Genomic DNA, 23,482 nt, shown 5'->3' on the forward strand with positions numbered 1-23,482 from the left:
CACCCGCACCCGCACGTGTCCCGCACCCGCACCCGCACGTGTCGCACACCCGCACCCGCACGTGTCGCACACCCGCACCCGCACGTGTCCCGCACCCGCACCCGCACGTGTCGCACACCCGCACCCGCACGTGTCCCGCACCCGCACCCGCACGTGTCACACACCCGCACCCGCACGTGTCGCACACCCATGCAACAGCCCTGGGGCAGGCAACTCGTGCTTCACCAAAGGGCCAGTCTGAGGAGGAGAGCACAACCTCGGGGTGTGTTTCAGGGGGGACAGTCAGAGGGGGAGGCGTAGCAGTTTCTGTGAGACCACAGGGCCCTCCTGTCCTTGCATCAGAAGACTGTGAGCATCTGAAGGGTGAGGCTCCAGCTGGTGTCTCCTGAAAAAGCCATGGATAGACCTGATCTTCTGTCCTGACCTGCTCTGCACCTCTCTCTCCCTCACCAGACTCGCTGGACATGCATTCAGTCACGGGCATCATCGTGGGTGTCTGCCTGGGCCTCCTCTGCCTCCTGGCCTGCCTGTGTGCTGGCCTGCGCCGCAGCCCCCACAGGTGGGCAGGGGAGCCAGCCTGATTGCAGGGAAGGGAGATTTCCAGGAAGGGCTGCAGAATGGGCCATCAACGAAAGTGGCCATGACTCGCCCTTGGCATTCCCAGGAGCCCCATCAAAGTTAGGACTCTGGGATGAAGGGATCAGGCACAATGTCCTCATGAGAATGGAGAGTGGACTTAGGGGAGCCCCAGCCTACCCCCCGCAGCAAGGCCAACAGAAATGCCTTGCTCCCACTTCCTTGGTAGCTGCCAGCATCTTGGAAAGAGGGGCCCCAGATCTCCAGATGCCTGGAGCCAAGGGAGGAAGGGCCCTGTTCATAGCATCAGGCTGTTTTGAACCCTAGCAGTTTTTTCTTTTTCTTGTTTTTGAGGTGGAGACTTGCTCTGTCACCTACGCTGGAGTTCAGTGCTGTGATCTCGGCTCACGGCAACCTCAGCCTCCCGGGTTCAAGCGATTCTCCTGCCTCAGCCTCCTAAGTAGCTAGGATTACAGGCGCCTGCCACTGTGCCCAGCTAATTTTTGTATTTTTAGTAGAGACGAGGTTTCACCATCTTGGCCAGGCTGGTCTTGAACTCCTGACTTTGTGATTCACCCACCTCGGTCTCTCAAAGTGCTGGGATTTACAGGTGTGAGCCACTGCACCTGCCGAACAATAGCAGTTTTTCTTACTCATAGCACAGACCAGGACAGCAAGTCTCAGAGATGAGCAGGAACCTGCCCAGAGACATAGGCTGGACCAGATCCCACCCCCACCCCTCACTCTGACCGCTATGCCTTGTTTTCCATCTTCCTTTCCAGGGAATCCCTCCCAGGCCTGTCCTCCACCGCCACCACTGGGAACCCCACGCTGTACGCCAGAGCTCGGCTTGGACCCCCCAGTCCCCCAGGGGCCCATGAACTGGAGTCCCTTGTGCACCCCCATCTTCAGGACTGGTCCCCGCCGCCCTCAGATGTGGAGGACAGGGCTGAAGTCCACAGCCTTATGGGTGGCGGTGTTTCTGACTGCCAGGGTCCCTCCAAGAGAAAGGTAGGTCCACACCCCACACTGCGGCTCATTCCTAAATAAGACACCAGGAGGTGCCAGAGCATAACGCGTGGCTCTGCCGGCACAGCCCCCCCACCCGGGAACCAGCAGCGCACTCGGCCTCTCTGCCTCCTCCACAGAAGGGTTGGCTGGGCAGGGAAGCACATGGGCCTCCATCCCCTGGCAGAATAGGTTAGCCTGGTTCTCACGGCGGAGAGGGCCTCCCAGCAGGCGACTCAGGGTAGCCATCCCAGGAGCTGGGGAGGCCTCTAACACCAGCCATCCCTGTATGGGGAGAAGGACCCGGTCACCTTGGCCGTGGCCAGGTGGGGCTGGGACCAGGATAAGGTGAGGCCCCCACAGGGCTGGTCCCTTTCATGCTGGCAGGGGCGGCACATCCCGCCCGACTCCAACCCGTCCTCCCCCACTCTCTCCCCCCTGGCTGGGACACCTCGGGCTTTGCAGAGTGTCTGGTGTTCTGCTCCCCTGCAGGAGGACTCATCCTCAGAGTTCACCTTGGACTCTCAGCCCTTTTGGTGCTCCTCCCCTGAGACCTGGGGAGGGAGAGAGCAGCGGGTGAGAGTCCGGACGCTGCTTCCCCGTGGTCCATCCACTTCCCTCCCCTGGGCTTCCCACTCCCAGCCAGTCCTGGTTGTGCCCCTCAGTGTCCCCTCCTTCTCCCTGTACAGATCTCCTGGGCTCCGCCAATCGGGCCGAGCTGGGCGGCTTCCTGGGCAGGCTGTGAGCTGCCCCAGGCAGGCCCCCGGCCAGCTCTGACCCGGGCTCTGCTGCCTCCTGCTGGAACTGGGCAGACGCTGTTGCTGCAGGCTCTGGTGTACGAAGCCATCAAGGTCGGCGTCCCGGGAGAAAGGGGCAGGAAAGGAGGGAAGGGTCTCTGTGCTTGTGAAGAGGAAGTAATGAGTTCTTTGGAGACCCCTGGGTGGTAACTTCCCTGGCGATAGAAGTCTAGCCAGGAAACCCCTGGAGCCTCCAAAGGTTGAGTAAGTGGGGGGCAGGCCAGTTGGCAGGAACCTGTTTCAACCTGGGTTGACAACAGTCCCTCCGCTACCCGGACCTGAGTGGGCCACAGCAGTTCTGTGGATCTGAGGGTGTGGCTGGCCTGAGTAATTCAGCCCTTCCTCCTCTCCCCAGAGGCCTCGACTGAGGCTGATACTCCTGAAACCCCTGGGGAGGGCAAATGGGAAGTATTTCTCATTCCCTGCACGGGACTGTTGGCATGGGTTCCAGCAGTTCCCGCGGATCCCTTCTTTACCGGCTCTCGTGTGATAGCCACTCTGATGGAGGGTCAGTCTCTTTGCCCCATGTCCGCTGGTCATTCTTCTGATGATTTCTCTCAGTAATGGTCACTATGTCTCTGTGTTCTCTGCTCTGATCAGGGCAATGGGAGGAAGAGGCCACCCCCCACCTGCAAGAACCAGGTGGAGGCTGAAGTTATCGTCCACTCTGACTTTAGTGCATCTAAGGAGAACCCTGACCTCCATCTCCAAGACCTGGAGCCTGAGGACCCCCTGCGTCCGGAGGCTCCTGATCTCATCTCGGGTGTTGGGGATACAGGGCAGGGGGCAGCCTGGCTGGATAGGGAGCTGGGAGGGTATGCGCTGGCAGCCCCGGGGCCAGACAGGCTCACCTGCTTGCCAGAGGCAGCGAGTGCTTCCTGCTCCTACCCGGACCTCCAGCCAGCCAAGGTGCTGGAGACCCCTGGAGACAGCTGCCAGCTCAGAGTCCCTGCCCTCTAGGAGCCAGCCCAGGCCTGCCCGGATCCCCAGTTTCCTCCTCTGCCTAGCTCCTCCCAGAGGGTGTGGCTCGGGGCAGACAGGTATGGATCACACAGGATTCGACACCTGAGGCCATGCATGTCCACATGGGTGCCTGTAGATACATCGTCAAGCCTTTTGGAGCTTCCTAAGGTGCTTTGGCTGGGAGGGGAGAGGAAGAAATGGATTATTTACTCCCCCCATACTCTTTGTGATACACATGTGACATGTGAGAGACATGAGACACAGCTACATGTGATTCGCACATATGTGAAGCGCATGTGTGTACTGGTTGGTGAGCTGGGAAGCCATAGCCCAGGCAGGAGTCACCACAGCCTGATTGGTCCTCCAGGTCAGGATGGTGCCCCAGACAGGTCACTCCCCAGCCCTACGGGCCCCCACCTCCATCACCCAGCCCTTTATTACACACTCTGAGAGTGTCTCCAGTGCCTGTCTGACAAAGACAGTCCCAGCCCGTTTTCCTGTCTGGCGGGGTTGAGCGCAAGCAGGCTCTGACTACCCAGCATTTTAGTTGCATCACCTCCCAGCTCGTTACTACCCAGATTGAGAGGTGACCCTGGCTCCCCTCTGAGCAACTCCGCATTGAATTTTCTAATTTGGGAAGTGCCTGGTTTGGAAAATCCGCTTTCTGCCGCTCTGCCCCTCCTTCCCTGCGGCTGACTGCTCCAGCGTTCTCCCAGCGCCAGCGTCCTTTGCTCCCACATACTCTTCCCTTTTCTCTCTCCTGTTTTCCTTCCTCTGCCGTCTCTCGCGCCTCTTCCCAGACTGCGTGATCTGGTTCTCCTGCCTGGGTTCAAACTCTGCATCCTTCTCTAACAACGTGACTACCTCATGTCTGCTTCAGGCCCCCGCGCGGACCTCATGTCTGCTCTGCGGGCCACTCGCCTGCCATCCTCCTGCCTCCTCTTCGCTCAGTGCTTCTGCTCCCGGCTTCCCTGCATCTTTCCCGGCTCCTCTGCATGCTTCTCCTTGGGACTGGGATCCGAGGGTTCTCCTTGGATGGATCCAAGTCATAGAGGAGAATGTTTGAAACAGGGAAGGGGACTGTGACCCAGAAGCTCAGAATAAAAATATGCCCTCCCTCCTATGCAGGGGGCAAGTACTGGATGGAGATGATTCAGGGCCCTTCTTCCAGCAGAAGCTAAAGGAGGAGAAGGAGTGAGCGTTCAGCGAGGCCCTTCCCACCCTGTGACTTGATCCGGGTTGGGGATGAGAGGAATCTCACCCTCTGGGGTGCTGGCAGGGAGGTCTTTGCAGGAAAAGGCTTAGCTCATTTCAGTTTGTTTTTTCTTTAAATTGAATCCTCAAGTCATGTTCTGTTTACCGGCCACAGAGGGATGAGCCTGACTTCTATTTTCTGTGTGGTGAAAACAATGTCATTTATTTGGTTTTTCACCTCAGCCCTCTCCTAGGAGCGTAGATGTCAGGGTCTTTCCTTCCTAATGGTGTCTGATGGGCGCATCAAGAGTTAACTCTGGCTTCTGGGCCAAATTCGAAATAACCAGTCCATTTTTCCTTTTTTTTTTTCTTCTTAAATGGTGAAATGTCTCTCAACACAGTTGTGGCTGCCTCAAACCCTGAACGCATCTGTGTTTATTACACCCGGGTGTCACTCACTGCTGATGTCTGCACCTACATTTCCACCTCCTCCCCCCTTCAGCAGCCTACGATAACACTAAAGATTATTAATGTCGGTTTTGTATCTCGTTAAAAACAGAATTGTCACTTGTACTGTTTCTGGAGCATTCAGCACCGCTGTGGCAAACACCACTGTGTATGTCTCATCATCGCTCTGAAGGTCAAAAGCCTCATTTTATTTTGCTGGTTTGATTTTTTTTTTTTTTTAAAGAAGAAGAAAAAAAAACTGCCCTGAATTAAATGGCTATTTTAACAGTAGGCTCTTAGCATTACACCACAGTCATTTTTCATGTTCTTGTTTAACCGGCACTGAGGTTCTGGTTTAAATTAAACAGCTGCAAATGAGACAATTTATAACCCATTAGGTTGGGTGGAAAATTGTTTCTCAAAAGCAAATAAGTAATAAATCTGGTATCTGCCTATAACTCACAGTTGATAAGAAAGTGGCCATTTCTCACTAGCATTATATATGATTTGGGCTCTGGGTAATTTGGAAGTGTTAGGTTTGTGTCTTTGTAGCAGTATTTTTATTAGAAAAGAATCTATTGGCCTTTCGAAGGGTATTAATCCCTTTGTCACCTAACCATTGATGCCTTAATTTTTTTGAGTCTCAATTAAAAATCTTCCTTTTTTTGATGCATGACAAGTGTAATCAGTACTTGCTCATTTATTTGTCTGTATTTAGTTTATGCTGTACTATTCAGTTATTCTTCCAGCATTTTCTTTTTCTCCTTACAAATGTGATATTCTTTAGTGTTAAGCTAAGGCATTTATTCATGTATCTGTCCTTATAATGAATTAATAAACTATTTTCCAGAAATGCGGAATTCTGTTTTGGAACCATTGACTGTGACTAGAATTTCCTCAGCCTTTCTGCCCGAGGGAGTTTATTTCTTACTGGGACGGGAAATGCTGCAGCTGTTGCTGAGACAGGATCCCTCTCGATCGCCCAGGCTGGAGTGCGGTGGCACAGTCACGGCTCACTGCAGATCATCCTCCTGGGTTCAAGCAGTCTTTTCCCCACAGCCTCCCGAGTAGCTGGGACTACAGGCACATGCCACCATGCCTAGCTAGTATCAAATTTCATTTTTTTTTTTTTCTGTAGAGATGTGGTCTTGCTATGTTGCCCAGACTGGTCATGAATTCCTGGGCGCGAGCCATCCTCCTGCCTCAGGTTCTGAAAGGGCTGGGATTACAGGCATGACCCACACCCCTCGGCCCAAAATAGTGTGTTTTTGTCTGTTTTTTTCAGACGAATCTCACTCTGTTGCCCAGGTTGGAGTGCAGTGGCATGATCTCGGCTCACTGCAACCTCTGCCTCCTGGGTTCAAGTGATTCTCCTGCCTCAGCCTCCCGAGTGGCTGGGATTACAGGTTCCTGCTGCCACGCCCAGCTAATTTTTGTATTTTTAGTAGAGATGGGGTTTCACCATGTTAGGCAGGCTGGTGTCAAACTCCTGATCTCAAGTGATCTTCCTGCCTTGGCCTCTCAAAGTGCTGGAATTACAGGCATGAGCCCCTGCACCCGACTAAGGAACAAATCCATCTTCCTCCCTCAACAGGCACTTAGGAAAAAGACGCCAACGTAGGAAAGATGGGTTCCTTGATGGCACTTCCTTAGACTCTCTGGGTATCTCTTTCCATCTGGGCACACATTTCTCTGAACTTTTTTGGGTGCAGGAAAGAGGGAACAACTCCAGAGATTTGGGGTCCACAACTATTCTGGTCACCAAAATTACTCATGACCACACAATCACACACACGTGCACTGTGTATACAAGCTCAGAGACCCACACATGCATACTTGCCTTCACAAACACCCTTGTGACCATTGAAGCAAATGTACACACAGTCTCACACGCAAAACTCCACACTCACACCCCACACACATCCTGGATCACAGCTGGCAGCTGCTCTCTGCTAAGATCTTTATAGAGCCTGGAACGTGCTTTCTTTTTTTTTTTTTTTTTTTTGAGACGGAGTTTCGCTCTTGTTACCCAGGCTGGAGTGTAGTGGCGCAATCTGGGCTCACCGCAACCTCTGCGTCCTGGGTTCAGGCAATTCTCCTGCCTCAGCCTCCTGAGTAGTTGGGATTACAGGCACGCGCCACCATGCCCAGCTAATTTTTTGTAGTTTTAGTAGAGACGGGGTTTCACCATGTTGACCAGGATGGTCTCGATCTCTTGACCTCGTGATCCACCCGCCTCGGCCTCCCAAAGTGCTGGGATTACAGGCTTGAGCCACCGTGCCCGGCGGAACGTGCTTTCTATTGGAGGGAATCAAGAGCTAGAGGCTGCCTTGCTCAGGACCACCCCTAAAGGGGCTGGTGGGCCAGACCCAGAGTTAATTGACAGATCAGTTAATTGACAGATGAGACAGAGAGATACTGCACACGGAAGCATAGCCATTATTTGCATATCACTCTCAGACCAAGGGTTGTGATAAAGAAGAATTAAACACTTGTCAAAATGAATTTAAAATGACAGCAATTCAAGACACCAACTTGACCTCTTCTGAGTCCAGGAAGAAGGGGTTGTTGGGAATTCAAGCCCTGCAGGAGGGAGTTCCAGGATTTTAGGCCCAGGGAGGCCCTTCCCCTCCCTTTCCTGTGGCTGGGAGACCAGCACTCCCACTCTTTCTCACAAGAAAGCCAATAGGGCTTTGGCACATTGCGGTCCTCGACCTAGAATTTTTCCATTGCTTCCCGCTGCTCACACGCCTCACGTCCTGCTTCTCAGGCTCATCTTCCAGTAGCTACTGCAGAGTGAACAGTCCTGGGCTATGCCAGCCCCAACATTAGTAAACCTGTCCATCTACAGCCCCTCTGATTTCTGGAGGCCTGTACTTCCTTGCTTATCTGCACCAAAGTTAGTTTTGTACATGGTTAACACTCCTGGTCCGAAAGTTCCAGAGTTGGTATCAAAAGAGAGACTTAGTTTTTCCTCTGCCATCCCAGTCCAGAGCCAAAGTAGCAAATGGCTGCATTAGGCCACCATTCGTTTATTGTTTATTATTTATTTATTTACTGAGACAGGGTCTCTGTTGCCCAGGCCGGAGTGCAGTGGGACTACACGCATGCACTAGCATGTCTGGCTAATGTTTGTATTTTTTGTAGTGACAAGTTTTCACCATGTTGCCCAGGCTGGTCTTGACCTCCTGGGCTCAAGTGACCTGCCCACTCCGGCCTCCCAAAGTGCTGGGATTACAGGTGTGAGCCACCAAGCCTAGCCTGCCACCTTTAAATCTCTAGCTCCTAGAACTTAGTAGCTGATCGTTAATTTTGATGGACTAGTCCATCATGCTGGACTCAACAGAAGAGCATTTAATAGCGAGTGGCCAAGATTCAAGGCCCCTGAGGGCTAGCATGAGTATGGCTCTGCTAAGAGACGTGCTTACCTTCTGTAACATTCTCACGTGGGACCTTATATGCTCTCTAATGTGAATGATTGAGGGCCGCCTTTGTGGCACAGAAACGATACTGGGAATTTTAACTTTCTATGTGCTTTTCCAGTTACCAGGTCATTTGTCAGGACCTCTGCGGTTTAAAGGTCTCTAGGGATGAACAGGAGAGAGAAGATTATTTTCATGTTTCAGATGAGCTCGCTGAGAGTGACTGGGCTGGGCTGCAGGCAGAACCGAGGTCGGAGCCAGGCGCCTTTAGAGCTCTCATTGTCCTGCTGGGTCTGTTCTCTCCGGGGAGTCCACCCTAGTGGAGAGCCAGAACAGGGCTCCTCGGTCCAGAGAAGCCAGCATTGCAGCCACATGATCTTTCCTTGGAGTGGAAGGACCAGAAATCCACGGAAAACTCAATCTTTGACAACTTTATGCAGCTTTTTAGAGAATTATCTCAAAAATACGGACTTGGAGGGTGCAGCGAGAGAGTGAGTCAGAGCGAATCCCGCAGCTGTGAGTGTCTTTCCGCAGCACGGACCCGCTCCGCAGTCCGCTGGGTGTCCACGTCCCCAGCCCCCCAGGGCCCGGGCTGGTCCGCGGGGAGGGGATGCTCGGCCGCAGCCCGGGACGGCGCCGGACGCTCCAGCCACAGTTCAAAGCGCAGGGGGCGCGTCCGCCGCGCAGCCGGGAATGTCCGGCCGCTTAAAGCGCTCGCCGGCTCTTTTGTTCCCCAGACCGGGCCTCCGGGGAGAGGGGCTGGGGGAGGGGACCGGGAGCGGAGAGGAGGGGGCGGCGGGCTGGGGAGGAGGGCGGGGCGGCCGCGAGCGGTGCGGGTGTGCAGCGCGCACCCCCGAGAGGCTGACAGATCGCCCGGGCGGGTGCAAGATGGCGCAAGCGGCGCTCCCCCTGCGCCCCCCGCGCTCCTGAGCAGGCATGCGGCCCCAGCCCCCCGCCGCCCGGGCTCGGCCCCGGCCGGAGCCCCAGCCCCGGCCCCGGCGCCGGCCCCGCGGGACGTTGTGAGCCGCGAGAGGCCCGGGAGCCGCGCGTCGCCGAGCCGAGAGCCCCATGGCTGTGCCGCGCGCCGCGTCTCCGCGCCGCCCGCCTGCGCTGCGCTGGCCCGGGCTCCTGCTCCTGCTCCTGCTGCCGCCGCTGCTGCTGCTGCCGGCGCCGGGCGAGGGTGAGCGAAGCGCCCCGGACCGGGCGGCTGCGGACGGAGCCCGGGGAAGGGCGCGCGGGGAGCGAGAGGGCGCGAGGGGCGGACCCGGGGAGAGCGGCGCGCACCTGCGGGCTGACCCCGCGTGGGAGGGAGCCAGCCGGACCCAGCGGAGCCGGACTGTCGGGGGGTCCTGGGGCGTGCTGAGGGCCGAGCCCGCCGGAGGGAGACTGGGTCAGTCCGGGAGCCCAGACGGAGGGGCAAGGAGTGCAGCGAAGCGGGAGCAAGCGGGGCGGGTTGGCGCGGGGACAGAGGGAAAGCAGCCCGGAGAGACCGCACGGCTAAGCGCCGACCCCGGCGGACGAGCTGGGGTGCTCGGTGCCCGGCAGTGGACGTAGCCCGAGGCGGCCGAGGCAGAGGACAGCAGCCCGGGGGGCGGAGACCGGGATCCTGCCCGCTGCACTGGGCGGAGGTGGCGCGTCCTGCGTTTGGAGCTGAGAGTGGGCCGGGGAGTGCGCGGGAGAGACCGAAGAAGAGGGGGAAGGAGATTCCTGGAGGGCCGCGCGTGGCCAGGGAGCGACCCGGGACACAGCCCGAGAGCCAAGAAGGAGAGAAGCCACCGCGAGCGAGAGCGAGCGCGCCGCGGGGATGCTCACGTGCCCCTGCCCTTCCCCGGAGTGTGCACACGCGGAGACCCTGCCCCTGGCTCTTGCGGTCCGCCGGCTCGGCTGCCTGGGGCTCGGTCACCCCCACCCTGTTCCCTTTAGTGGCTGCAATGGGCTCACTCCGGGGAGAGGAGTGAAAATCTAGTCCCTTCCCCTCCCACCTCAAGTTCTCCACAGACGCTCAGCTGGGCGCTATTCTTTCTCCACTCCACCCCCAGGAAGCAGAAGATCGCGTCCGCGTCAAGGAGAAACTTTTTCCCCCGACAGCTATACCGGGGTTGGATTGGGGGCTAAGGCGACTGAAACTCACGACCTGGGGAGAATGCGCAGGGGTTTGAATAAGTGCGGTCCTCAAAAGTCTTAAAACATTACACCTCCCTGGGCGGGGTGGGGGGGCGGGGGAGGGTGCCTGTAACCCCAAAGCCCCTCCTTTCTCCCCACCCACTTGCCCATCTTCCCCAGCCTGGGAGGGCCCTAGTCTGCTGGGGAGGGGCCATCTCCAGGATCGCTAGTTATCTAGAAATGTGAGGAGGGGCCTGTGGCTGCCCCTTCGGACCAGGTGAATTCATTCCTCCTTGAGTGGAGTTTTAACTGGTCTGGTAAGTTGCTTGCTGGAGAAGTTGGCGACTTGGCGTCATGCTTGGGACTGGGGTGCTTGTCCCTCCAGCCTGGCTTCTGGTTCCCTCATCAGCCTTAACCCCCTCTCTTCTTTGGCCTCCTCCTTTTCCTGCTCATTTCTCTTCTGCAGGAACAGAGAGGTTGGCTGGAAGTGAAGGTTCTAGAATCCCCCTCTTCCTGGGTTTTGGGAAACCATAGTTGGTGTTTGCTCCTCTTCGTCTCTCCCTGTGACAAAGGCAAAAGGACCAACACCCAGAGCGCCAGAGGGGAGGGGTAATGGGGCCACCATCCAGCCTGTACCCTGCGTTCTGGGACTACACACCCTGCTCCCTGCCAGGCATTGGACCAGGCCTCTGAGGGGTTTTGGCAGCAAAAAAAAAAAGCATGATTTATTACTATCTCCCTCTGTATTTCTTTAGAACTTTACATTTTTCGTAGTGCCTTTGCGTCTGTTAATCATGCCATACAACGCTATGACCCAAGCCCCCAATGTTCGTCCTTGATTTCAGCAGATGAGGAATGGGAAGCCGGGACATGCTGAATGCTTTACCTAAGGTCACTTCCCGACCGTCTGTGAGGCTTCAGTGCTTATCCGGGGAGGCCACCGGAGCAGCAGCAGCTTACTGGAGTCGGGGTTGCTTTTGGGTCCGAGTTTTGCAGCTACTAACTGTGAGACCCTGGGCGAGCCACTTGACATCTCTGGGCTTCCGTTTTCTTACCTGTGAAAGAAGGAATGGTACAAATAATATCCATCTCTGAGATGGCATGATGATTAAGTAAAGTACTGCCTAGGATGGCACTTTGTAATGCATAAAGTTCTGTATATAATAGGAATTCCTATCAGCATTACAGAACCCTGGGGATGGGGTGCATAGACCCAAGGAACTTGGAACCGTGTGGGTGGAGTTCTTCCTGCATGCTCTTTCACACTAACATCCCCGCTTCCCTTCCTCTCCCCTCCCCCACGCAGGTTTTGGCAACTCTGCCGAACTGGCGTTTGCTGTGGAGCCAAGTGATGATGTTGCAGTCCCTGGGCAGCCTATGGTGCTGGACTGCAGGGTGGAGGGGACCCCTCCAGTGCAAATCACCTGGAGGAAGAACGGGGTAGAGCTGCCGGAGAGCACCCACTCCACCTTGCTGGCCAATGGGTCCTTGATGATCCGGCACTTCAGGCTGCAGCGAGGAGGCAGCCCTTCGGATGAGGGTGACTATGAGTGTGTGGCCCAGAACCGCTTTGGGCTGGTGGTCAGCCGGAAGGCTCGCATCCAGGCTGCAAGTAAGTGGACATCCCTTGTTTTCCCGTCCTGTCGGCCAGCTGGTGATCCAGGGTCAGCCTGGGGCACGAGGGCGATGGGAGCGGTCCCATCTTACGCAGCCTTCTGGAGGACTAATTTCTCAGCATGGGTCAGGTTTGAGGTGCACGCCAGTGATTTGTGGCGGTGGAATTGTATCATATGCTCGTTTAACTGACTGGAATGTGAATGGACAAGAATGTAGCCAAACACCCAGAGGGGAGTGGGGGAGGAAGCTTTACCCAGCTCTTGGGTCAGCATGTCTTAGTTTCCATATGCCTGACATGCTTTGAGCATCCGGGTTCATTGAGTTTGAGTCCTGTATATAAAGATAAGTAATTGCCATACTTTATGGGTGATTGAAGAGATTTTTGAAGGGTAATTTTGGCTACATGCAATTTTTAATTATGTGCTTAAATTAATTTAAACCTTTGGGTAGGATAAGACCTTTGTGTACCAGGAATGAAATTCTGGAGCTTGTCAACAGTTTGCATTTAAAAAAATGTGGTAGGACAATTTCAGAATTATCTCAGTGGTGACCTCACTCGTACTCACTTTACTGCTAACGTGTGTTTTCGAATGGGAGAAAAAAAGGCGAGGCACGATGTTTCAGCTCTCGAATTGTGCTTTGCTTGTGCTGCTTAATCACCAGTTATGGTGATGAAATGACTTCAGTTTAACTGCCCCGAACTGCAAAAGCTCTGTTATTGTTGAAGCTGTGCACACTGGGAGTGTGTTGCATAAACCAGAATTCTCCATGCATCCCAGGGAGGTGGCAAGCTGGGGCCAGTGGGGTCATGGTTGAGAAAGGGCAGAAGTTTTGGCAAGTGGAAGATGTTCTCCACCTCATATCTCTGGACCTCTGGAAAGGGGTGTCCCTTAATGAGGCTGCTTTGACTACCAGTGACAATTCCAGCTAACATTTTTTTCTTTTTTTTTGAGATGGAGTCTTGCTCTGTCACCGAGTCTGGAGTGCAGTGGTGCCATCTCAACTCACTGCAACCTCTGTCTCCCGGGTTCAAGCGACTCTTGTGCCTCAGCTTCCTGAGTAGCTGGGGTTATAGGTGCACACCATTACACCTAGCTAATTTTTTATTTTCTGGTAAAGATGGGGTTTCACTGGGCTGGTCTCAAACTCTTGGTCTCAAGTGATCCTCCTGCCTCAGCCTCCCAAAGTGCTGGGATTACAGGCGTAAGCCACCACGCCTGGCCCTAGTTAACACTTTTTAAGTACTTGCTGCATGCTGGGCACGCTGCCCAAGTGCTTTACATGAATTATTTCATTTTGTCATCACAACAGCCCCAGGAGAATGGAAGCTAGGTCGTTATCATCCCCCTTTTATAGAAGAGAAAACTGAACCTTATGGGGACTCAGTGGCATTCCGGTAGCAGAAGAGCCGGCACTGTAATCTGGGCAGCCCGAACCCACACCCTCCCACTTAGCTCCTCTGGCAGCCGCCTCTTTCCTGCGTGATTGCTGACAAGTTTCTTCCTGGCTCTGAGGGCATTTGCACAGTTGCTCTGAACGGCTGGTGAGTGATGAATCAGTCTGAGGCAGGAGCCTTCTCGCTGGGTTTAAGATGCCCCTTTGTTCTGAGGAAGGCTGATCCAGGCCCCCATATGGAGCTCTCTGGGAGGCAGCCCTGGACTTTTAGACCAAATCACTTCTGGCTCAGCCACCGTCATCTCGAGGCCCCCCCGGCAGTGCAGGGGAAGGCTGGTGCAGCCTCTGAGCAGATGGCTGGGTGTGAGGAAGGGAAGCATGGACGGAGGGTGGGGACCCCCGGAAGATTTGCAGATCGGAGATGAGAGTCCTCAGGGAGATGCTCCCCATACCTTCCCTGGCCTGTGTCAACGCTGAGAGATAGATGGACCCCCCTGAGGCCTTTACATTACCAGCCTAGAATCCTGGGAGATAAATCCCCAGGCGCTTACATATATAGCTAATCGTAAATATGCTTTTCTATAAATGGTAATACCTTCAAGATGTTTGGTTTCCTTAAACTGCTAACAAATATAGTACAAGAAATTAAGCTGTGGGTGGGGTCAGCTTGGTTAATCCTCTGGGGTCCTGGAGACAGCTGGGGGGTTTGCCTCTAAGCTCTGGCAGTCTGACATGGCCCCTGTCTTCCCTGCAAGACTGTGGTCCCATGGGGGAATGCTCAGATGCCAAGCAACGGTGCGGCTGGATCTCCTTTTCCCACTTCACAGGCCGATGTCCCTAGAAACCTCCAAAGCTGATTAGCTGCCTGGGTTTCCTCCTTTGTAATAACTCCCTGCCCATGTGCCTGCTGGCACTGCAGGTGTTCAGACACCCAGGAGGGTGCCTTGCTGAAAAGGTGCGGGGAGTCCTCTGGAGGCCCCTGCTTCTCCTGCCTGCTCCACAGGGGCCTGTGGGGAGCACCCCTCACAGACTCACAGTTCACCCAGCAGACTAACCCAGAGAGGCAGATAGGCATTCAGGTCTATGTGGGTGGGTCTGCTGGGCATCTGAGCTCTGGCCCAGAGGCCGATGGCTAGGAACGCACCCCCTTCTATCCCAGGGGGTTCACATGCTGTCCTGGAAAGACAGCCTGACCAGCGTGGCTGCACCACAAGCTGATTCCTTGGGGCTTCGGTTGCAAATATTTCCCCTTTAGAATGGAACAGCTCAGGGTCCTAAGAGTATTCAGGCTAGGGAGCCCTGGACTCTGCCTTGCAGCTCCATCTGCTTGTAGTTTGGGGGGTTAAAGATGAGTTAATGCTTCCTCATCCCAGTTTCCTTGCCTGTGAAACGTGCACGTGGTCCTGCCTGGTAGGGCGGCTGTGAGGACCAGCGCGCCCGCCCTCTGCTTGGCAGGCAGGAGGCTCTCAGTAACGGGAGCCAGCCCTGCACTCCTCATTTAAAGGCGGTTCACTGACGTGGGCTTTAAATGTAACCTTGGCTGCCCGTGGAGGTTAATCTCCAGCAAAAGCAAACTGCCCGACTCTGCTCCCGGCCCTGCTTCCTCCCTTGCTGGGATTCATTTAGGGAGTTCTCCAGGGAAATCTATCAGAGAGTGAGATTATTGGAGCCAGAGTGCATCTTGTTTTGTTTTAACCCCTTCCAGGAGGACTGAGTGTTCTCCCAAGCCTCAGGGTGTGGGCGGAAGCTGGCCTGGCCTTTGAGACCCTCTGCTATCCCTCTAAAGGGGCTGAGCCTGGGGAGTGTGTGCAGTGATTGTCACCTGAGGCCTGTGTGCCCGAATGACTCCAAAAAGGAATGGACTAGCTACAAGGAGGAGGATCGGAGGACCCACCCTCAATCCCTGCCCCTCATGTCTTAGCCTTAATTCTCGATCTCAGGCCTCTTGGGCAACCGGAGCGATCAGCTCTGTGACCTAGTTCAGGACTTCCCAAACCTTGCTGAGCCTGTGAATCACCTGGGAATCGATAAAATTCAGATTTTGAATTTATAAGTCTAGGCCAAGGGCTGACAAGAGCCCAGGTAATGCCAATACAGCCGGTCCGCAGGCTGTACTCCGAGTAGCAAGGGGCTAACAGAGACCACACCCACGTCAGAACCTCCAGTGTGGGGGTCTTCGGGCAGCACAGTGAAGCCTTTGGAGCAGTGGCTTCAGGGCCAGACGTCCATGGGTCTGAACCCCAGCTCTGCCACTCAATGGTCAGTGCCCTTGGCAGGAGTTACTTAGCCCTCTTGAGACTCTGTACCCAACTCTGAAAAAATGGGCACCGTTCCATCAGTCTGTCAGGGCTGTTGGAGGAGTACATGAGGTGATGGGTCTACAGCACCTGGCACACGGCGTGGCATCTCGGAAATGCTAAGCATTATTGTTAGTGCTCAGTACTGCCCACTAATTTAGGATGAGGGCCCAGGTGTCTCAATCCTGCCTGGGCTCTCCAAGAGCCAGGATTGCCCTCACTCCCTGCCTGGGGCCATCTTGCCTGGGCAGGCCCAACAGTAGTTTAACAGTGGGTTGTGGTGCAAACCGACCTGGGCTCTGTGGGCCTGGCCTCCGTGGGCTTGGGCCCCACCACCTGTTGGCTGTGAGATCTTGGGCAAGTCGCTTCACCTCTCTGAGCCTTGGTAATGGGGGAATGTGATGGTTTATGTCTGTAATCCCAGCACTTTGAGAGGCTGAGGCAGGAGGATTGCTTCAAGCCAGGAGTTTGAGACCAACCTGGGTAACAGAGCAAGACCCTGGCTCTACTGAATAAATAAATAAATAACATGGGAGGAAATAGTATAAAATAATAATAAATACCAAGGAGAAATGTTGTGAAGATTACCTATGGTAATGTGAAGGAAGAGCTTAGCACAGGGCACAAAGGCAGCGTTCCTTAAGTATTGTTAAGCTGCTAACATATATGTACACACACACATACATACATATATATACATTTATACACATATATGTGTGTGTATATATTAGTACCTTAATAGTACCTCACTAATAGATACATATTAGTACCTTAACAATATGTGTGTGTCTGTGTATATATATATATATATATATATACTTGGAGACTGAGTCTCACTCTGTCACCCAGGCTGGAGTAAAATGGCGCGATCTCAGCTCACTATAACCTCCACCTCCTGGGTTCAAGCAATTCTCCTGAATTACAGGTGATTACACCTGATTACAGGTGTAATTCACCTGATTACAGGTGTAATTCACCTGATTACAGGTGCCCACCACCATGCCCGGCTAATTTTTGTATTTTTAGTAGAGATGGGGTTTCACCATGTTGGCCAGGCTGCGCTTGAACTCCTGAACTCCAGTGATCCGCCCACCTCGGCCTCCCGACGTGCTGGGATTACAGGCGTGAGCCACCGTGCCCAGCCAGGTACTAATAATAGTAACTATTATTATTTTAAGGAGCTAACAGAGGTGAAAACATGCTAAGTTCTGAGCTCCTTTAGTTGTGGTGTGATTCCTGGAAAGGTCCCTGGTGACCCCAGACTCCTAGAAAGAGGCAGTGGGACATGTGGAGAGGAGAGAAAGTCCAATTCTAGTCCCCTGCTTTCTCTGCCTCAGTAAGTCACCTACCCTCGCGGGCCCTCAGCTCCTACTTCTGAAGTCCGGATCATTCTAGCTTGTCTGAGGGAAGGCAGTTTCACCAGCTATTGTAGAGTCCCTTTTCAGCAACAAGGCCCAGGTGTGTGGCTCTGGGGGCAGGGTCTGGGTGGCGGTCTGTGGAATCAGGTTTGAGTGGGGGTTAGAAGAACGGTGGGCAGGAGCTGCTGGGGAGTACCGCCTGGTATTTAGGGGGCCCTATGTAGGGCGGTGGGTCCTGGAGGGCTGGGTAACCCCGGAGGCCTCTATCACCTGGAGGTTAGCTGCTCAGGACTGGTGTGTGGAATGCAAATTCTTCTCTCCTTCTTGAAGGGCAGCTCAACTGAGGAAGTCTCTCCCGCGGCTCCTCAAACACACACATCTGCCTACCCATTAGGGCAGGAAGCTGCTGTCCCCAGCAGTGAGTGAGTGCCCATACCTAGACCTGCCCTCATGCCAGGGCCTCACCTGTACCCGGCCATGGCTCAGAGGTAGGTTCAAATGGGTGGGGTTCAGACACTTTAACCTGCCAGTCAGCACTGCACAAACTGACCCCTTCTGACACCCCTGAGAAGCTGTGTGGTAGAAAAGCCCTTTTCTGGATACCAGGGGTCCTGTGTGGCTGTGGACAAGTCAACCGGCCTCTCTGGGCCTTGCTTTTCTCATTATAAAGTTTGGGGTGGGGGGTTGGACTGAGGCTCATGTCTGCTCTTTTAACTTTTTATTTGAGACAGAGTTTCACTCTTGTTGTCCAGGCTGGAGTGCAATGGTGCGATCTCGGCTCATCACAACCTCTACTCCTGGGTTCAAGCGCTTCTCCTGCCTCAGCCACCCAAGTAGCTGGGATTACAGGCACGTGCCACCACGCCCGGCTAATTTTGTATTTTTAGTAGAGACGGGGTTTTGCCATGTTGGTCGGGCTGATCTTGAACCCCCGACCTCAGGTGATCCGCACACCTCAGCCTCCCAAAGTGCTGGGATTACAGGTGTGAGCCACCGAAGGCTTCTTTTCATTCATCCATCCTCAGGACGCCCCTGCCTCCCCTGGGCCTCCTCCAAGTCTGTTTTTGCCTGGTTCTTCCCGTAACTGATCCCTCCCCAAAGACCATCCCACTTACAGTCATGTCTTCCTCCCCTTCCTAAGGCAGGGAGCGTTTGTGGTCTGAGGCATTCAGGCTAAACCTTCCTCTCGGCAATGGCTGCTTGCGTCGTTAAGTAACTGTTTTGCGGCTGGATGTTCCATCTGTCTCCTCACCCCGATTTTAAGCTCCTAAAGGGCTTCTTTCTTTTGTATTTCTCATGTCCCCTGCCTGTGGAGCCTGGTAAGAACTAAATGAACATGTGGCCTTCTGGGACAAAGCTGTCTCTCTGTCTCTCTGCTGTTTCTCTCTCTGCCTCTTTTGCTCCCCACCCCACCCCCCTTGTAATTGATAGCGCAGCTCAAAGGAACAGAAGCCTGTGAATGGGAGGATGGGCAGGGGAGTATAATGCACGCGGGTTAGGATCCTGGGGTGCTGCTGCCGCGTGCTTATCTCTAGAGGAACTGAGACTCTCTCTTCCTCACCAGATGGGGTGTGAATCAGAGACTAAATGGCTCGGTCCCCCCTCCATGCCGGGGTCTTGGGTCTCCTGCCTTGGGCTTCACTCTCTAGCTAGACGAGGCCTGTGCCCCCAGGCTCACTGGCCCCAACGGTAGGGGGAGGCCCCCCTTATTCTCTGTGTGCAGGGCCTCCCCTCACCCCCACCCGCAGGACTTGAGTGTGGAAGTCGAACGCTTCTGGTTCCCACACCTTGGCTCCACTGTCACAGGCAGCCAGCTGGCCCCTTAAACACAATGTGCAAATCTTCTCTGTTCCCGTTCCCGGCATTGTGAGCGGCCAGGCGCCTTGGCTGGGAATGTGGGTCGGTGAATAGGGGAGGCATTTGCAGCCTGCAAATGAAACAGGCCCCCAGCCCCCCTTAGCCCTCTGTCCCCTCCCCACCCCCAGGGAGAAAGGACTTTTTCACTCCTGTCCTTCTTGTATTGCCTTTCCCTCTCCCCTCTTCTCTCCAGAGTGCCTGCAGGCTGGGGTGTGTGTGTGTGTGTGTGTGTGTGTGTGTGGAGAGAGAGAGAGAGAGAGTTTTCCACAGTAGCTTGAAGGCTGTTCTCCATAGCCTTCAAAAAATGTAGAATGCAACGGAAGAGGACCCAGGATGATAAACCAAACAGCTCACTGCTGTCTTTGTTTAAACGGGCCTGAGTGATTCCACCAAGTGTCTGCCTGTGTAACTGACCTATGAAACCTTTATTTTCTATGGCCATAGTCTGACTGCAAACAAGGAATGTAGAGACCAGGAGTGTGTGTGTGTGTGTGTGGGCGTGTGTGTGTGTGGGCGTGTGTGTGTGTGTGTGTGTGTGGGCGTGTGTGTGTGTGTGTGTGTGTGTGTGTGGGCGTGTGTGTTGCCAGGTGAGTCTGAGCATACAGGTGTGTGCCTGAAGGACGTCATGGGGCTTAGGGTTGGGGTCCATCTCTCCTCAAAGGCTCTCCTGTGGAATCCCTCTTCCCTTGAGCAGGCTAGAAAGCTGGAGTAGACAGACCCAGCCTCAGACAAGATGAGGTGATAGATAATTTTATTACGTCCTGTAAGGGACTGACCCTTACCCAACCAGCTGAAGTGAGAGAGGAGGGGGCAAGCCCTGGGGTGCTGGGTGGAGGGTGGGGCTTACATTTCGGGTATTTGAATGTGGCCATAGCACCTCCAGGAGTCTGGGCTTTTCTTTTTTTTTTGAGACAGTCTCACTATGTTTCCCAGGCTGGAGTGCAGTGGCGTGATCTCAGCCTCCTGGGTTCAAGTGATTCTCCTGCTTCAGCCTCCCTAATAGCTGGGATTACAGGCGTGTGCCACCAAGCCTGGCTAATTTTTTTGTATTTTTATTAGAAACAGGGTTTTGCCATGTTGCCCAGGCTGGTCTCAAACTCCTGGCCTCAAGCGATCCACCCACCTTGGACTCCCAAAGTGCCAGGGTTATAGGTGGGAGCCACTGTGCCTCGCCTGGGCCATAGCTTTCTTATTCACTGGGTGGCTGCCCACAATCCAGCTGTACTTTTGCAAGCCTGCTGACCTGTGCTGTCCCATCCCCACGAAAGAACCTCTCCCTGATTTCTGAGCTTGCTCTCCCTGCCCCCAACTTTGTTCACCCTGTTCTAAGAAATGCCTCTGTAACTGCCCTCAGAGGTAAGGAGAGCAGAAGACAGGGCTTTCTACGGGGTCCCTGAGGAGGGGCGCGGAGACCCAGTGAAGGTAGGAAGCTGGGGGCTGAACAGAGAGGCCTGCAGAGTGGCAAGCGGTGGGGGCTGCTGGCAGACCGTAGATGGCAGGGAGATGCAGGGGTCAGGGTGGGCTTAATGCAGGCAAGCCCGTGGGGGCCAGGACTGGCTCACCTGACTCAGATGGGAAGAAAATGTGACACTGAGGGCTGGTGTCCCAGGGGCTCCACCCGCCCTTCCCCCTCTCTTCTCTGGGTCTTGATGTCCATGCTCCTTGGTCTTTGATACTCCCCCGCCCCGACCCCCCACCTCTGCCTTCCTCTGAGGCCACATGTTGAATGTTGGTCTTTCTCATCCCTCTGTCCCAGCTTCTCCTGCCCTGTCCTCCCGGCCTTCTTCGGCTTTCCTTTCCAGCTCCTCCTCCTTCCTCTTTATTGTTCTGTCCTCCTTCCTGCCTCTTTCTGTATCTTTTTTTGTTTTGGAGGCAGGATCTCACTCTGCTACCCAGGCTGGAGTGTCGTGGAGTGATCTTGGCCTTGAACTCCTGGGCTCAGGAGATCCTCCCACCTCAGCCTGAGTAGCTGCGGCTAGTTTTTAAATTTTTTCTTTTTTTTTGAGATAGTGTCCCTCTTTGTTGCCCAGGCTGGGGTCCAGTGGTGTGATCTTGGCTCACTGCAACCTCCACCTCCTGGGTTCAAGCGATTCTCCTGCCTCAGCCCCCTGAGTAGCTGTACTACAGGCACCTGCCACCACTCACAGCTCATTTTTGTATTTTTAGTAGAGAAGGGATGTCATCATGTTGGCCAGGCTGGTCTTGAACTCCTGACCTCGGGTGGTCCACCCACCTCGGCCTCCCAAATTGCTGGGATTACAGGCATGAGCCACGGCGCCCAGCCGACTTTTAAGAATTTTTTTGTAGAGATGGGGTCTCACTGTGTTGCCAAGGCTAGTCCAAATTCCTGGCCTCAAGCCATCTTTCAGCTCTGGCTTCCCATAGTGCGGGGGTGACAGGTGTGATCCACTGTGCCTCTTTCTCCAGCTGTGAGAATTCCTGTGTTTACCACCTTCTGCTGCGTTTAGAGTGGGATTTCTGTTTCAGAAGCAGACGTAGGTGAGCTCAGGCCTCTGCACAGACTCGGGGGAGAGACTGGGAAGATGAGGTTCAAAGAGAACACCAAGGGATGGGGTTTATAGCCTCCCAGCAAGTCAGGGGCTCCCTGGGGAAAGGCTTTTCCTGAGAGGAATCTGAGATCCCTGGTTGGGGCCTGTCTCTGAGCCTGGACACTGACACTGACACTGACCACAGTGGGTGGTGGGGGCAGCCCTGGGCTGCTCTCTGGAATGTTGGTGTTAGGTTGCAGTGCAGATGCAGGCAGTGATAATGGGCAGGAACTGGACTTTCTGGTCTGGCTGCTGCCCCCAAGGCCATTGGAATGTGAGGGGGCTGGGTACCATCAAGAGGCCTCAGGGACTTGGGGTGGGCAGATGGAGACCAGACCACCTAAATGGAGAGGAGGGGACAGACCACCATGAGAGAGACCCAAGCTCTAGCCCTTTCATTGAGTCGTAGGCTGCAGCCATAGAATCCTAAAATTCCCAGCCCCCTTAGATCCTTAGGGGTCTTCCCAGTCTCCTGGTAGGGTGAGAGCTTTGGGAAGAACCTTGGTGCTCTAGTCCACCCTTCTCATTTTACAGAATTGAAAACTGAAGCCCCAAGGGAGTAACCTGCCCAAGGACATGGTTGGTCCTCCAGCCTGGGCAGGTAAAGGAGTCCCTGCTTTATCAGGCGTCAGGCTTCTGAACCCTGGCCTTCCCCAGTGCCTCACTCTTCTCTGCCCTCTGGTTCAGAAAGGGGGAGTCTTATATATTCCTCCCCGAGGACACACTGGGGTGCATGTTTCTATTTTTTCTTTTTCTTTTCTTTCCTTTTCTTTTTTGAGACAGGGTCTTACTCTGTTCCCCCAGGCTGGAGTTCAGTGGTGCGATCCTGGCTCACTGCACCCTCTACCTCCTGGGCTCAAGCAGTCCTCCCACCTCAGCCTCCCCAAAAAGCTGGGACTACAAGCACATGACACCACGCTCGGGTAATTTTTATATTTTTGGCAGAGACAGGGTTCTGCCATATTTTTGAGGCTGGCCTCAAATTCCTGGGCTCAAGCAATCCTCCCACCTCAGCCTCCCAAAGTGTTGAGATTACAGGCATAAGCCATCACACCTGGCCCCTCTGTTTTTCTTTAGTTCTGCCCTGGTTTGTCAGTGGGTGTGGGCTTGTTAAGCCTTGGATGTGGGCTCCTGACCTCCATGGCAGATTGCAGAGGGTCTCTGAGTTTCCGAAGCACCGTGGAGGCTGAGCTGAGCAGGTTTGAGGGCTACCTATGCGCTGGTTCTTGGAGAGAACTAGTTAGTAACAGTAAATGTAGTCAGAGTAAGATGGGGCGGCACGGTTCTAGGCCCGTTTTGTGCTCATTTATTTAATTCCCACAATTCCGTTAATAGGAATTCCTAGTCCAATTTTACAGATAAGTAAATGGGTTCCCAGAAGGATCGATTAACTTGGCCAAGGGTGTATGGTCAGTGGGGAAGCTCGGATTTAAACCCGGTTCTGCCTGACCCAAAAAGTTCACCGGCCTAAATGTCTCTAGCAGGGGCTCAAACCCCTGGAGAACCTCTCAGTATTTAAGCGTCAGAAACAAAAGCGGATACCTGGGGCCCTGCAGGGTGGAGTAGGGGACTGTAGGGATCAGAGGACAGCTTAGAGTCCTGGCCAAGGTGGGAGCCACTTCTGGGTGGGCCAGGCAGGGTTACATGCCCCGTGGCCTGGCCACTGCTGGGACGTCCCAGGTATAGGAGGCTCTGTGCAGAGAAGTCTTACGGTGCCGGCTGAGAACGGTCCTGAGTAAGGGGGAAGCTGGGCGGCGGCGGGGACTGCTGGAGGTGGAGGTGGGAGCCGCTTCTTCCTGAGGAGGAAAGACGAATCCCCCTCCTCTCCGCTCCTTTCCCTTTCTTGTTTCCGCATAATGACGCTGATTGCTCCACATCTGTCATAATTACTCTTTGTTT

The 23,482-nt window shown here is 54.4% G+C and overlaps 2 protein-coding genes across 2 annotated transcripts in view; both read left to right on the forward strand.

Moving 5' to 3' along the window:
* IGDCC4 (immunoglobulin superfamily DCC subclass member 4) overlaps positions 1-4,055 on the forward strand; it is a 45,705-nt gene extending 41,650 nt beyond the window's left edge. Inside the window, 5 exon segments of the mRNA XM_037732956.1 lie at positions 454-559; positions 1,359-1,587; positions 2,274-2,435; positions 2,982-3,321; positions 3,324-4,055. Of these exon segments, the coding sequence (XP_037588884.1) occupies positions 454-559; positions 1,359-1,587; positions 2,274-2,435; positions 2,982-3,321; positions 3,324-3,388 (902 nt within the window). The 3' untranslated portion in view covers positions 3,389-4,055.
* A 5,178-nt stretch (positions 4,056-9,233) lies between these two features.
* Positions 9,234-23,482, forward strand: part of IGDCC3 (immunoglobulin superfamily DCC subclass member 3) — a 50,928-nt gene continuing 36,679 nt past the window's right edge. The window contains exons 1-2 of the mRNA XM_017513030.1: positions 9,234-9,587; positions 11,817-12,122. Coding sequence (XP_017368519.1) covers positions 9,476-9,587; positions 11,817-12,122 — 418 coding nt within the window. The 5' untranslated portion in view covers positions 9,234-9,475. The remainder of the gene's footprint in view (positions 9,588-11,816; positions 12,123-23,482) is intronic.

This window comes from Cebus imitator, unplaced genomic scaffold, assembly GCF_001604975.1.
Source record: "Cebus imitator isolate Cc_AM_T3 unplaced genomic scaffold, Cebus_imitator-1.0 Scaffold485, whole genome shotgun sequence".
Taxonomy (NCBI): domain Eukaryota; kingdom Metazoa; phylum Chordata; class Mammalia; order Primates; family Cebidae; genus Cebus; species Cebus imitator.